The sequence below is a fragment of the Sander vitreus genome, chromosome 23, assembly GCF_031162955.1.
Source record: "Sander vitreus isolate 19-12246 chromosome 23, sanVit1, whole genome shotgun sequence".
Taxonomy (NCBI): Eukaryota; Metazoa; Chordata; class Actinopteri; order Perciformes; family Percidae; genus Sander; species Sander vitreus.
Window position 1 is genome coordinate 9,198,859 of NC_135877.1, and position 14,541 is coordinate 9,213,399.

General features: G+C 39.5%; 1 protein-coding gene across 1 annotated transcript in view; it reads left to right on the plus strand.

Moving 5' to 3' along the window:
* The window catches only part of LOC144537622 (protein phosphatase 1H-like), a 31,690-nt gene extending 18,950 nt beyond the window's left edge, over window positions 1-12,740 (plus strand). Inside the window, exons 7-10 of the mRNA XM_078281371.1 lie at window positions 2,211-2,274; window positions 3,181-3,288; window positions 6,862-7,013; window positions 8,201-12,740. Coding sequence (XP_078137497.1) covers window positions 2,211-2,274; window positions 3,181-3,288; window positions 6,862-7,013; window positions 8,201-8,348 — 472 coding nt within the window. The 3' untranslated portion in view covers window positions 8,349-12,740. The remainder of the gene's footprint in view (window positions 1-2,210; window positions 2,275-3,180; window positions 3,289-6,861; window positions 7,014-8,200) is intronic.
* Window positions 12,741-14,541: the final 1,801 nt, after the last annotated feature.

The window sequence follows — 14,541 nt, forward strand, 5'->3', positions numbered from 1 at the left end:
TCTACAAAGCTATAGCTCAAATTGTCTGGTTTACTAAACAGGGAGGGACTAGAAATCATGTCTGTTTTTCTTTTGTATTTCAAGAGCGAATTGCTCCACAATATGAATACAGATTGATTATCATTTATTTGTTGGTAACCGTTGTTGTATAATCACAATATTACACTTGAGAAGGCCTCACGTCAGTGATGCGCCTTTCGGACCTCGAAATTAAACCCTCTCATGTAATATGGCTTAAACAAACGTCAACGTTAAACGCTGATGCAGTTTTAAATGTTTTATGATTTCAGAAAGGAGGAGGTTAACCAATATTTTATATTAATCCTAATTTTTGTTGTCAAATTTCAAATCCATAAATGCAGCTTTCGAAATTATAGAAGATTAAAAAGATTTAGCCTATAATAAAATATTGGTTAACCTCCTTATCTAAATTTTAGATATCAGATCCCCTTCTAATGAGAGGCATGAAAACCTTTTTATTGTAGCCTACTCTTCTGTGGTCTCATATGTTATAATTGTAAAAGAGTATTAATGTTAGTATTATGTGGGTGGCTTCATTGTTGAGCTATGTTTTTTGCATTTGGCATACGTTTTTATGTTTTTTATTTAAAAGAAAGTAAAGTCATAGCAGGTTTCATCAAATAAACAACAAACGTTAACATCAGGGAGACATTAACATCCACAAATCTGCCAACTATAGGCTATGTATGGCTATCGTTAATTTAAGAGTTTAAATGGCGTTCAGTTAATTGCATCATGCTCACTAACTTAACCCGTGACTTCATTTAGAAAATAATTCACGTTTTCGTATTCTGAACATCTAAATTTACCATCTTATTCTGAACATCTGAATTTACTGTTGGACACGCCCAGGCATGAGATGGGAGGCATGAAACAGGAGAAGCATGAGACAGGAGGTCTCCAGGCTGCAGCCATACACTCTTGAATATTTTCAGCAGCAAAAACTTGTTATTGCACTCTAGAGAGACCCCAAAATGAGACACAGAATCAAAATCTGTAAGGATGGTAGTAACTTTATTTCCCGCCTACAATATGTTTAACAATGGTTGAACAAGAACAAAAAAGGAAATTTATATTTGTTTAATGGAAAACTCACAAACACGAGACCTTTTTAATTCTAAATCACTTGAGTGCACGTGCACCTTTAAAGATGTAAGACATCTTAGCTACAAAGCGTCAGTACCATGGCGGTTAGTGCCTTGCTCAAAGACCTGCTGGCAGAGGCTGTAGGTTATGTTACATTAGGATGGTTAATATGATGAAGAGGCTGTAGAACAGTTGTGAAGCTCCCAGGGCCAATATGACACGGGGAAATTGTTGAAGATATTATAATTAAGAGACCTCAAAGGTCTCCTTTTTCTCTTTTCAATACACCTATGTTCTTCTTCTTAAAGGTACTATGTGGAATGTTCTGAAAATCCTTGTTATTTATGACACTGGTGGCCAGCAGCCAATATCCTGTTGCTTGCACTGCGTAGGCGCAAGCGAGCATCCTGGGCATCAGCCAAACATTGACATGAAATACAAAAGACTGAACTTTGTACCATTTCATTATTTATTGTTGGCCTAAATCAAAACCATTTGTCATAATACATAACTTAGTGGATGGATCACGTTAGCTCGTACAAGATTTTGGCAAGCTAGCCAACTAACATATCCACCATATGCTACCGTATTTTGCTAGTGATGATATTAGCAACCAAGCAAACTAAGGTTAGCCACCTAGCTGTAATTTAGCTATGCTGCACGGATTTGACATTGTTTGCTTCGTACCATTAGCTGATAACGTAATATTACAAAGCTAGCCAATTAGCTGACCTTTTCCACTTAAGACAGTATTTTGCTATGTTAGCTAGCTAGCAATTTGTCCTCATTGGCAAGCAAGCTAACTAATTGCTGTTTACTTGTGGAGCTAAAGAGAGGCAAGGCACTTGTGAGTGCGCATAAACGTCACATTCTTTGGAGTCCTTTACATAGAAATCAGTCCACAGGTTGTCATAGGCAACAGAGAAAGTTCATTACGTTACAATCCTGTCACACATTGGCAATACAAAGCAATGAATACATTTAAATTGCTTCACAAAAGTACCTTTAGTGTGTGTTTATTATTTCTGTGTGAGTATGTGTCAGACAGAAAAAACGATCATTCACTGTCTTGGTCTGTTTTTCTTTTCCTTCCTCAAACACAGGGCATACAAGACCATCAACGATGAAGATCTCAAGTTTCCACTGATATATGGGGAAGGGAAAAAGGTATGGGTGCGTGCGTGTCTACTCCAAGTTCTGTAAATCGACTCTGGAATTTAGAACTGCAGAGAAAATCACTCACTTACTCGAACATTGTCAATCTGACACCCATGCATGCCTGCTAGCCACCCAGAGAGTGGGCGAACACTTGGTCTCTGATGTGCGAGTACCACTCTGTGCATGTGTGTATCAATGTATACCCTCACTAGAAGAGAGAGAGGAGACAATCCATCTGTTTCACTACAGTAGCTACATCTAACACACACACACACACACAGACATTCAGACAGACACACTCCATTCGGGAGATGACAGTCGTCTCTTTGAGAAGTGAAGTTAATCCCCGCTGGGACAGCAGGGGATGAGATGAGAAGAAGAAAACCGAAAATTAAAACACTCCACGTCATGTCAGTTGTTTCATGTTTTCAATCAATTCTGTTTGATGCAAAGAGCGACATAACGGACAAAAGCATCTGACAACCACATAGCACCAGTGTTGTCTGATGAAAAGCTGTTGAATTCAAAGAATGTACAAAACAAGTTTTTGCACAGGGATAAAAGAGAAAACTATTGAAAAAGATTTTGATAATTAATGGAATGGAAATGAATAGAAAAATAAATTTCAACACTCTACAGACCTCTGAACAGTTTCACATATTGTGATATGTGTTTGTTTAATGCACATATTTACATATATACACCAAAATATGCAACACACTGTACTGTGAGCAATTACCAGCTCCACCACCGCCCGCATATCTTGTAAATTCATCAGGGTAAAACACTGCAATCTCGGTTACTGTCCGACTGTAATAATGGCTAACTGACAAACCCCAGAATTTCTGGCAAAAATGCTGTGTAAAAAATGAAAACGCATAAGAAACCTAAACTGAACCAGTCTTTGTTTTACAGGCACGAGTGTTGGCCACCATCGGGGTGACCCGTGGGCTTGGTGACCATGACCTCAAAGTTCACGACTCCAACATCTACATCAAACCGTTCCTTTCCTGTTGCCCTGAGGTAAGAGCCAACACTGCAAATAGTCAAAGTCATGCTGACCCAAATAAGCTTAAAGTCCAACTCAATTTTTTGTGTGTCTGCTACAGCTTACACGTCCTGTGTTCAGAAACCAAAACGGAGAAATGTATATTATGTATTTTGGGTTTCATGATGGCATCCCCTAGTTTTGCATTGCATGTGTCTACGTAGATGGAGACCTTATTATTAGGTCTCCAAGCCAATCAAATCTTGCATTAAGCAGTACCGTTAGCTTTCTATCATAGGCAGAGCGGACGGTTACACTGACCAGCAGCTTGCTACACAACCATAGACTGTTAATATTAATGGACAACGCATCCGGTTCGGGGAAGTGCTGCAAATGCGGAGGTGCCTTAAACCTGCATTCTATCTGAATTCCAGCAGGGGGCGACACGTGCGGTTGCAAAAGGAGGTCGGTTTCTGTAGAAGTTATTGAGAAAGTGACCCACTTCTCACTTGATTTATTACCTCAGTAAACATTTTCATAATGAGTTAATGGTCTCAATCGCTAGTTCCAAGTATTTTGCAACACAGACTGATGTTCATTTTTTGAATGAAAATTGGCGATAAAGCAGGGGGTATTTTAGGGCGTGGCTATGATGTGATTGCCAGTGTAACGTAACAGAGTGTAAGCAACTCCTCCCTCTCGTCTAAAATCGTCACATCCGCAACCAGGATGGCTGCGCCCGTAACGGCAAACTCAACGAAGGATAGCAGATCTCCACAAACCAATGGGAGACGTCACACATGCTCTGTCCATTAATATACAGTCTATGTACACAACACAGGAGCCACATAACAACAACCCATATTATCTTTGCTGCTAAAGTCTCCTGTTTATCTAACTTGGGCCACCAAACTAAAGCGCACTGCTGACGTCAGCTTGCAGGCTGATTAGCTAATGATAGCCAGCTGCAGCAAATTAAACAGCATGTTAATCTACCTGCAAATGTCACTTTGGGTCCAGTTGGACTCTGTCGTGGTCCTTACTTTTATATACCACTAACCAGGGGTGGAAGTAATGAATTACATTTACTCTCGTCACTATACCAAGTCTTTATGTACTTTTTTGGGGGGTATCTTTTACTTGACTTTTAATCACAAGTATCATACTTTGCATTTCAAGTTGCATCCATTACAGAGTAAAAACAAAAGTCACATTCAGTTGTGAGAATAAATCAGCAGCTGCAGCAGAGAAAAAGCTGACCCTCGCTTTTTGACTTGCCCCTCTGAACAAAGTTACAAAGGGTAGTGGTTTTAATTTACGTAAACAGACGCAACAAGTATGTTGCCGGATTTTCGGCAGCAGTATCCTCAGAGATGGCCGCCGGCCAGTCTTACTTGCAGCTATCATCTCCGAAAAAGTCACAGCAAATTTTTAAAGGCGTTATTATGAAAATCTGACCACATATTGGGAATCTAAATGGTTCCTTTCTCACCTGAAGATATATTAAAAACTTAATAAAGTGACATTAAAGCTTTTAGCCAGGCTCAAAGTCTTCATGTATTACATGACTGACAGCTGCCTGTGCTAGCGGCTCTTACGTCTCCGAAAACATCTATAATACATTAAAACAACATAATATGATGGTTATCCTAACTTTTAAATATTTATTAAGAAAGATAACTACACTTGTGGGTTCCTTTTGTTTATGCCATCTTGCTGATATTTCTGAAGGATTTCTCAAAACACTCGCTTTTGAGTGTGCCTATGAAAAACCTCTGTTTGGACGGTCACACCCTACCCCTCTATCCCAACAAGAACTGAAATCACTACCGCTACATGTAAACACGTGAAACGGAGTAGTAGGGCTAAGTGGTAGGGGCAAAGGGTGTATTGGGATTGGCCCTATGCTATCATTCGCTTGGCTGTAACACCAGCACCTTGGCAGCCTGCCAGCTGCTGTCAAACACTGACACGCCCATCCAGCTGGCTGACATGAAAAGGAGCATTTCTAATATTTCCCCAACACCATTTTTCTTCCTTTTTAATAACAAAAAAACTATTAACAATACACTCAAAAAAACAACAGTCATTTTTGGTGACTAGTAACACTAGTGCTTAGCCGTTGTTTTATGAGTAGGTCCCCATGTTGTTTGTCTCGCGCACACGCACAAGTACGCATGTGCACGCGGGTGACTCAATACAGTCCTGCCAATGGCTTCACACTAAGCCAATTATCTACAGGTGGTCGTTACACGCCAAGAAACACGTGTGTGTCAACAAAGGCAGTGAAGAAGACCGCCATCCAGTAAACAGTTATAGATTTTGGCAGCAGGTTAAAAGTTCCTGTACCTTTGGCAGAACATAATGAACTTGTCCTTTCTCTGTCAAAAGCACATAAAGAAACACAGTAGATATTAGCTTGGGTCTGTGGTTGGCCTGGGTTTCCTGTTAGGATTTATCTGCGTTTGGTCTGTGTTACATGTCAGCATCTATCTTCTTAAACCCATTAACCCTGATCAGATGTTGCAGGTGTTTCTTTCCTCCATTCATCCTAGTTCTTCTCAGCCCCATTCCTGACCTTGTTTTGTCTCATGAATGTCCTATATAAAAGGATCAGTCAGTTACACTACGTTTACCCCTGTCATATCTGCACCTCTGTCTGAACAAGGTCCTCTGCTGCAGGAGAACTCAAGCTCACCTATCTGACTGTCTGGCGCTGGTTTCAAAGCTCTTTCATCTCCTGATGTAGTTTGTTAAGTTTTACATTTCCCCTCCCAGAGCTCTCTGCTTGATCTTTAATTCATTAATACCCGGGTTCATACCAGGTTCACATTGAAGACTGAACTCCTCTCAGCACTCTGTGTCTCGTTCTTTCTCTCTCACAAACAGGACTCTCACCCTTAAGAAACTTGAGCTACTTCAGTTGAGTGTACTTGATCTTGACAGCCACTTAAAAGAAACTTTTCACTTTGGTATAACTTTATAATTCTGAGTTCTGATGTCATCGTTTTGGTTTCTGATCCGATAACCACCAATGTGTGATGCGACCAGACCAGTTGTTGGCAAGGAAGTAAATTAATGTGGTTCACAAGGGTTCGTCTTGTCTTCTTTCTGTATGTATGTTTGACACATTACAGAGCTGTACAGACAATGAAAAACTATAAAAGGGCAATTTTTCAGTGCATGTTGGACTTTCCTCAGTGAAAGATGAGGCATACGTGATGAGTCACCTTATATGTGGCTTACTCTACAGGTGCACCTCGTCAATCATCTAGGGCTTGATTGAACACACATGAAGCCAATCGCCAGCAGGTCAAGTCATTACAAACACACCAGAGCAATACAAATCCATGGCATTGACACACTTTCAGAGAGAGAGAGAGAGATGTTGGCTTTTTCCCTGAGGATGGGAAGCCCTGTAATGTATCAAATAGAAACATTTAAAATCCAGACTCTTAATATCGTTTTTGTTCTCTGTGTGCGAGTCCTCTCTTGCTGCACTAAGGAAGTAAATTAAGCCATAACATGTACCAAAGTAATTTTGTTGGTAGTTTTTAATGAAACCCTTAATGAATTTAATGAAAAATGTTTTTTGTTTTGGCATTCAGGTTAAGGTATATAACTTGCAGCAGTATGAGCACGGGGCTGATGATGTTCTGGTAATGGGAACCGACGGTCTCTGGGACGTTCTCTCCAACCAGGAAGTAGCCGAAGCCGTCACCACATTCCTGGCCAACTGTGACCCCGATGACTTACACAGGTTGGCTGCTTGGTTCCTTTGTCTTTCTGAATTTTTTTTTCTGTCTTTCTGAATTTTTAATTACAGGGTTGCTGCTTTAATTTTGTAGACTGTAAAAAAAATAGTGGTCGGTTTATCCAGGTCTGAAAAGTGAAGCTAATACGGGGGTGCCTCAAACTTACATTCTATCTAATTTCCAGCAGGGAGCGACTCCACTGGCTCAAAAAATATGTCCCATTGCATTAAAGTCAATGACAAAAAAACCTTACTTCTCACTTGATTTATTATCTTATTAAACATTCATAATGAGGTTATGGTCTCAATCGCTAGTTTCAAGTCTTCTTTAATACACCATGATGTTGATTTTGTAAATTATGGTTCCATTTATTTTAAAATAGATGATAAAGCAGGGGATCCTTTAGGGTGTGGCCAACCAAGCTTGCTAGCTAGTAACTTTGAAAAGGTTGCCGATTTTCCGTGTACTGCTGTACATGGTCGTGTTTACCTGTCGGTAAAACCCCACTGGATGACACGCGTCGGCCGGTTAAAAGTCGGCAACTTTCCTCTTTAGCTTTCAGTTTTCAGCTTAGCGCAGTACCATTTAAACCATATACAAAACAACACTGGCTTAGCTGCGTCATTATTGTCCCCCAGCCCCCCCTTCCAAAAAAATGGTCACGTCCAGTTTCAAAAAACCAACATAGCGCCAGACAAATTGCCAAACTCAAGGCTTCAAAACCAAAATGGTAGTACACAAACCAATGGGGGACATCACTGCTGATACGTCCATTATTTTTGCAGTCTATGCTGTAAAGGAAAAAAGAAAAAGTTCCCCAATAAAAAGTATTTTTGACTGTATAATTATACCTTAATGTTAAACTGTTTTATTTAGCAGGCATTGTTTCCCTTTCAAGGATAAATTACTCCCTTGGCCACGTACCAGTTCCTTATCATTTTCACACTTAATATAATAAATCTGCAAATAAAGTCAAAAATAGAAGGTCTCACCAGTGCAGACAAGGTCCAATATCTAGTCTAAAGATGGTATTTTGAAAAAATGGAAAATAATACAGTGGGACAGTATAATGACAAAACACTTAATTTACCCCAACAATTGTCAGGTGGCCTAAAAAAAACAAACTGTTAAGACAGTTCAGTGGAAGGGCCCTACATACTGTGGATTACAGGCTTTTGTGTTGTTTGTCCAGGTATACAATGGCAGCACAAGACCTGGTGATGCGAGCACGTGGCGTGCTGAGGGACAGAGGCTGGAGGATCACCAATGAGCGTCTGGGCTCCGGAGATGACATCTCGGCCTTCATCATACCGCTGATGTATGGCAACCGTCAGCCCTGAAGAGCCCCACAGAGATGTTGCAGTTCAAGGACCTGGAGGGCGTGTAGGCTCTTAAACCAACAGGATTGATTGGAACTGAGAATCCCCCTTCAGTTTCCTCATGATCAGTGCCGTTTGCACATTTGTTTTCTTCCTTAGACCAAGGATATACCACTATGTTTGGATATTTGGAGTTGTTGGTGTTTCATATCTCCAAAGGAGTCCAGAATTTGAAGACACCCAAGTTGGCTGCTCGGGGGAACAGTACAGTCAGCTCTGCTTTGTTCGTTTATTTTTTAAAGCCCCAAAAGTCTGAAAAACATGAAAATGTAGACACATTATTTGATTAGTTTGTGTCATGAATCAAAATTGACAGAAATAATTTGGCCCGTTTAAACTGAACTTCTGCAGAGATGTGAAAGCTGAAATAGATGAGTGCTCTTACAAAGCGGAGAAAATACCTATTTTCTTTCGTACCTCTCTTGCGGTGCTGTACATTGCCCATCTTCTTCACTATCTTTTAGTCCTCCCCTCTTCTCCTATAATGTACAGTCAACTTGTTTATAAAAAAAAAAAAACTCCTTCGTTTTGTGACCATGGACCGAGCTGACTGGTCAGCTGCGTTTTCTGTTTCGCCACAGTGTGGCTTTGAAGGATTCACTTGCTGAAGAACTGCTTCCAGATGCTTTTCAGATCACAGACTGATTGCAGCGATGAGATTTTGGCTCGAACCCACGTTGCTGTTCCCATTCTGAGCATCTTGTTGTCATTTCGAAGGCTTTCAGTTGGTAACAGCCCTGGAAATCTTTTGTCACATGGAAATTTGGGAGAGGGTTTCACTGTTTCACGTGCATTCAGTTATGTTTTTAAGAATGTGAATGAAGAAAAGAGACCAGGACCTGAAGTTGACCATCTCACAGTAGCAAGGCAAATGAGCAATCAGTTTTACTGTAGAGTGAAAGCCCTTCAGCCTGTATGGATCAACAGCGGGTACATAGTTTGATCTGGTTTATTATGAACAGAGTTTAATAGGAAAATTGGCATTATTTAACAGCTGCATAGAAAAAGATGTTCAGTTACAAGTCATTTAATCTGATATGGAGTCTTCACATTTAAAAATCAATGTGTTTATTCAATTACTTTGTGTTTAGTTGCAGTTAGTTGGTAATTAGTCTCGCATTGCCAGACCTTCCTCCACAGCGCTGTGGAGGAAGGTCTGGCGAGTCCACACAGCATACCCGGGATGGGAGGAAAAACGTGCTCTGGTTAATTGGCAGTGGTGCCAAGTGCCGTACGGAGCAACGGCGCCTCTGCAAAATAGCCTTGGGAAGGAACTTGTTTGGGTGGAACGTGTACGTTCAAAGGTTGTTTTAGTCGTGCAACAGAAAACTCAGATTGGACAGATAGGTTAGCTAGCTGTCTGGATTTACCCTGCAGAGATCTGAGGAGCAGTTAACCATAGTCCTCATAAATCCACCGGAGTTTAAAATGCCAACACAAAGAAAGCCCAAAGCAACGGACATCCGGCCTAAATGAGTAAAATCTGGCTGACTTTCCGTCGGCAACGGAGCAATCCCGGAAGTGGAACGTCGTGGATCTAGACTAGTTGGTGATTAACATTCATGGTTATGATGTTTTAACTTGGCTGGATGTTTCGCGAACGCGAAACGTTCATGCTTCAACATTTAGGGAAATATACGTATTTATGATGAGAACATCGATACCACTCATTTCTGTGCGTTAGGAGACCCTTAGCTTATATAAAGACTGGTAGCAGGGGGAAATAGCTAGCTAGGGGTTGTTTGCTGGAAATACACCACACATGTTCGCTTGTGAGCTTTCCAGGTGCTGGTAGGCGCCTTTGCACAGAGCCAGGCTAACGTTTTCCGCCGCTTCCTGTATTTAAAGCTGCTAAGCTAACGGTCGCCTGGCTGTAGCTAACTTCTTATTTTGTGTACAAAAGTGAGGGTGGTATCAATGTTCTTAACTAACTCTCAGCAAGAAAGGGAATATGCTTGTTTCCCAAAATGTCAACCAATTTTTTTTTTTTAAGTCAATATTTTGTACGCTGTACACTGTGTGGATATTTAGTTTTTCAAGAAATCCCATTCACACTTCGCTAAATGCCTGTTTCAACAAAAAAGAAGTGACAACTTCTAAACATTAGATTATGACTTCTGCTCGCACTTTAAACCACATCATTTAACCAAGCAGCTATGATATATGAAATGATGAAGATGCAAATATTCCCTGTAGCAGGGAGGATTGAATTCAATGTATAATTCTAATTTTAAAAAGGAAAATCATGATATACAATCAAAGTCAATCAGAGCAAGAGTTTGACACAGAAACTGAAAGTTTTCTTTTGCTTTAACATGTTTTGCATGTTTCATAAGCTTTAGATACATTTGTCTTTTGAGGGACAAGTTTGGGAGTAACAATACTGAGTTTGGATGTAGTAATTTACTGTGTGTCAGTGCATGCAGTGGCATATTGTAGGCCTGGGAATATGAGCAACGGTGCAATGGTTTACACTGCTGTTTTGTATATTGATTGAATTTGTATTTCTGTAATGTATCAAAGTGGTTTAGTTAGTTTGTGAATGTGCACAGACCATGAATTATTTCTAAGGTTGTTGTTGTTCCTTTAGAGTTGTTAGCATCCTGAACATTACAAGGGTATGATTAATTGTGAAGGAACGGAATGAAACGCTAATGGAAAGACAACCACATTTTTTTTTTGCACTTGGACTTGAGAGAGAAAAGTGATCATAGAGTTCTGCTTGTCTGTGCTACAGCCTCAGAAACTGATGTGCATGATTTTTTTTCTTCCCTACATTATTATTCTGCATTCATACAGGCTATACTCCTCAGCCAGCCACACTAGGTTGAGATGTAGGGGATAAGACGTAATCTTGGGGAAGTAGAAACTTAAGACTTCAGAGAATCAATAAAAAAAAAGGTCCTCATTTTTTTTAAAGTTTGATTCCAGGCTGAGAAAACTAATTATTGACTGCATACAATTAAAACCAACTGCATGTTTTAAGTCCTTGATGACAAAATAAACAGTGACAGTTTAGTTTTATGACTTTTCTTTCACTCAATAATGGACATATAGAGTTTTGGAGTTGTGCTGGTTTACTTTAGGCCTGACTGTAAAGTGAGAATATGTCCCTTATTTCATAAGGCAATTTTGACTGAACCCAAATAAATTAATTTGGAAGTTGTGCAGTGCCAGGAGGAGGAAGTCATTTTTAACAGAATAGTTTTAGATTTTAAGACACACACTACCTTACTTTCTGGCAAAGCACATTTCCTGAAATATCCAACTTTTGTTTTACGTCACATGATATGTGCCATTGTGCAGCATGGGCTATTTATAATCTTAGCTTTGACTTTTTTTGCAGTTGACAATTATCGACATTCCTTCAAGCAGCAGTCATTTACATTTGCATGAAGTTCATATAGTGCACTTTTCCTCCTGTACATTCCATGAAAAAAGTATTTAATTTAAAATGTCTGTACTGTAATATAATCATTTGCTGTGCATCTGTAATTCCATCATATAAGCTATTTGACAGTTACCAAGTTTTTTTTATTGTAGTTTTTTTTGTTGAGTCAAATCTGTCCTGCCGCAACCTAAGCATTGTCTTAGCATGCGTCCCAGTTCAACAGAGCGGTTTCAAACATCCAGACTTAATCCGACATATAGAGTGAATGTTTTGAACTGTAAACATGTTAAGACAACGTCTGAATGTGGGGCATCAGAATGTGTTGAATGTTCATCCTTATACCCGTCATTAAGCCTTTTTCTCTTATATGAATGTCAAAGAATGAAGATATGATTTATTTTTGTCATCCTACTGTACCACCCAACTGCTGCACATCAACTCAGGTTCAATTATCATGTGTAGTTAAAGTGGACAAGCTGTTAAAAGTGATTTTCTTAAGGTGGGGAGTCCTCCAGGGTGGTTGATTAGTTCCACTACATTGGTAAATACATGGGCGAGGAAGCTCTTGAAAGTTTACTTTGTCCCTTCAGTCCAACTGTAGGTTTCCCTTTTTGAAGTTGCTGTATTGTAAAAGTAGTCAATGCTGTTGTTTTTTCTACCTTTAGACTATAAGGTTCGTAATGGGAAAATGAGAAGAGCAGCTGGGAGTTTTTTTTCCTGTAGCAGAGGAAGATTGAAGTCCAGTGGGGAACCATTTTTAAGTGACCATTGTGCTACCCTCAACTTCTCTATTTGTGAATGTGAAATGTACATTTTGTATAACAAAAATATAACTTATAAAGTCAAAAAGAAATATTTTTAATGTTTCCTTGTGCAACTCTGACTTTGGAGGGGAAAAACGCAATGTTTACCTTCAGTGTTTCTTTTCCAGAACTGAAAACAAAAAATAAATAAATGTTAAAGTAGAAGTAAAGTAGTTTGTGTCATTAACCCTCTGGGGCCGGCAATGTCATATAAGACATCCAATTATGCCTTTCATGTCATAGAATATCTTTATCAATTCAAGCTAGCATTGCTCCGATTGTTTAGCATGAAAGCTGATGCTGCCACTTTCCTGACTGTTATTTCGCTGCTTAGGAAGTTAGAAATGAATGTCAAGTAAACTCAATATGCAAGAACCCCTTTTCACTTGCAGTCCACATCAGTTTACCAGACCAAATCAATCTAAATGAGGAACAAGCTGAGGAGAAGAGAAGAGCTAATCAAAATTGTAGCTGTTTCTATTCCCTCAGTTCTCACTGGGGGAAAACTAACAAACGGAGTCAACGGGCCTCCAAAAGACTAGTTACACTTTGTGAGCAGACAGCAGACGGATTCATTAGAGCAACTACAGAGTGCTCACTAAAACCCGAAACATTTAACAAGACACATACTGAGGGTCGATGTATACAGTATAATGTGGACCTACTGAATTTGCACAATAATACAGATGCAATTCTAAATGATTTTAAGCTGGGTAAAAGCCATTAACCCAAATTGATTTCCTGTATTTATCTGCAATAATCATGGAAGAAATGCAAAGAGAAACAGATGAATGTCCCCATTACTAGTACTGACTGGTACAACTTAAATATTTAAAAAAATATATTTACTACTAAGGCCACCTAAAAGGTTGTTAACAACAGGAGGGAGGCTGAACATTATTTTTATAAATAATATAATTTTTATAATTGCTACACCCACCCACATTATCATAGTAATATAACACTATTGACTGGCACAATTAAGTTTGCCCTAAAAGGGCACTTAAGATGGTGTATGTTAATCAACTAACTAACCCAATGGGATTAGCAATTGACAAAATGATGACACATAAAAAAATAATGCATCCTTTTTACATAATATTCCTGCCATTGTTTTTATTTTGAACCAAGAGCTGTCACTGTCACTTTATTGGACACACTTCGTTTTTTTGACAGTTTGCAGCTTTCTGTTAAGATGCATAATAAAGTAAAGCTGTGAGCTCTCCTGAGGGGTATACCTTTCAATCACTTATGAACAGCCTAAAATACCTAAAAAAATGCAGTCCCTAAACTCCACCAATTATTTTATACTAGCCCAAAAGGTGAATTGCAGTGCATTGGATAGCATTTACATGTTAAGTCTCTAAATTCCAAAAGACTATCTAGATAAGAACTCAATTCAGTTCCTTTGACTTCTGGATACACATCCTGACTTTCGTTAGATAATAAATTATGACTTTGAGAAAAGAAACACAAACGCACGTGATACATACCATTAAAATCAGTTTATTTTAAAATGTAGTAGCAGATATTTTCGCTTTACACGGGTTTCATTCGAACATATCTGTCCCAGTTCACACCTTCTGATAATTTACGCACAACACTGGAGAGGTGATTATTTTGAAGGCATATCCATCATCTCGGTTTAATGTATTCTGTTTACCAACTACACAGTGAGCTCAGTCATTCAGTTGGATCCGTTTGACTCCTCTGACGCAAGTCACCAGCGCCAGCAAGGCAGTAGATTGCGCAGTCATCTCCACATAGGGGTAATATGACAACCCGACCAACAGCACAAACTACTACCTCAACCAGCGCTTGGCCCCCGGTGCTCTTTGCCTTTTCTTTTGTCTTCATCACTCCTCCGTTCAGTCAGTGTCGCTGTGCGTAAAAGCGCACGGCAAAAATGGTGTGCGCGCAAAACGTGGCCGCAATAAAGCGAGACAAAAACCCCACCCAA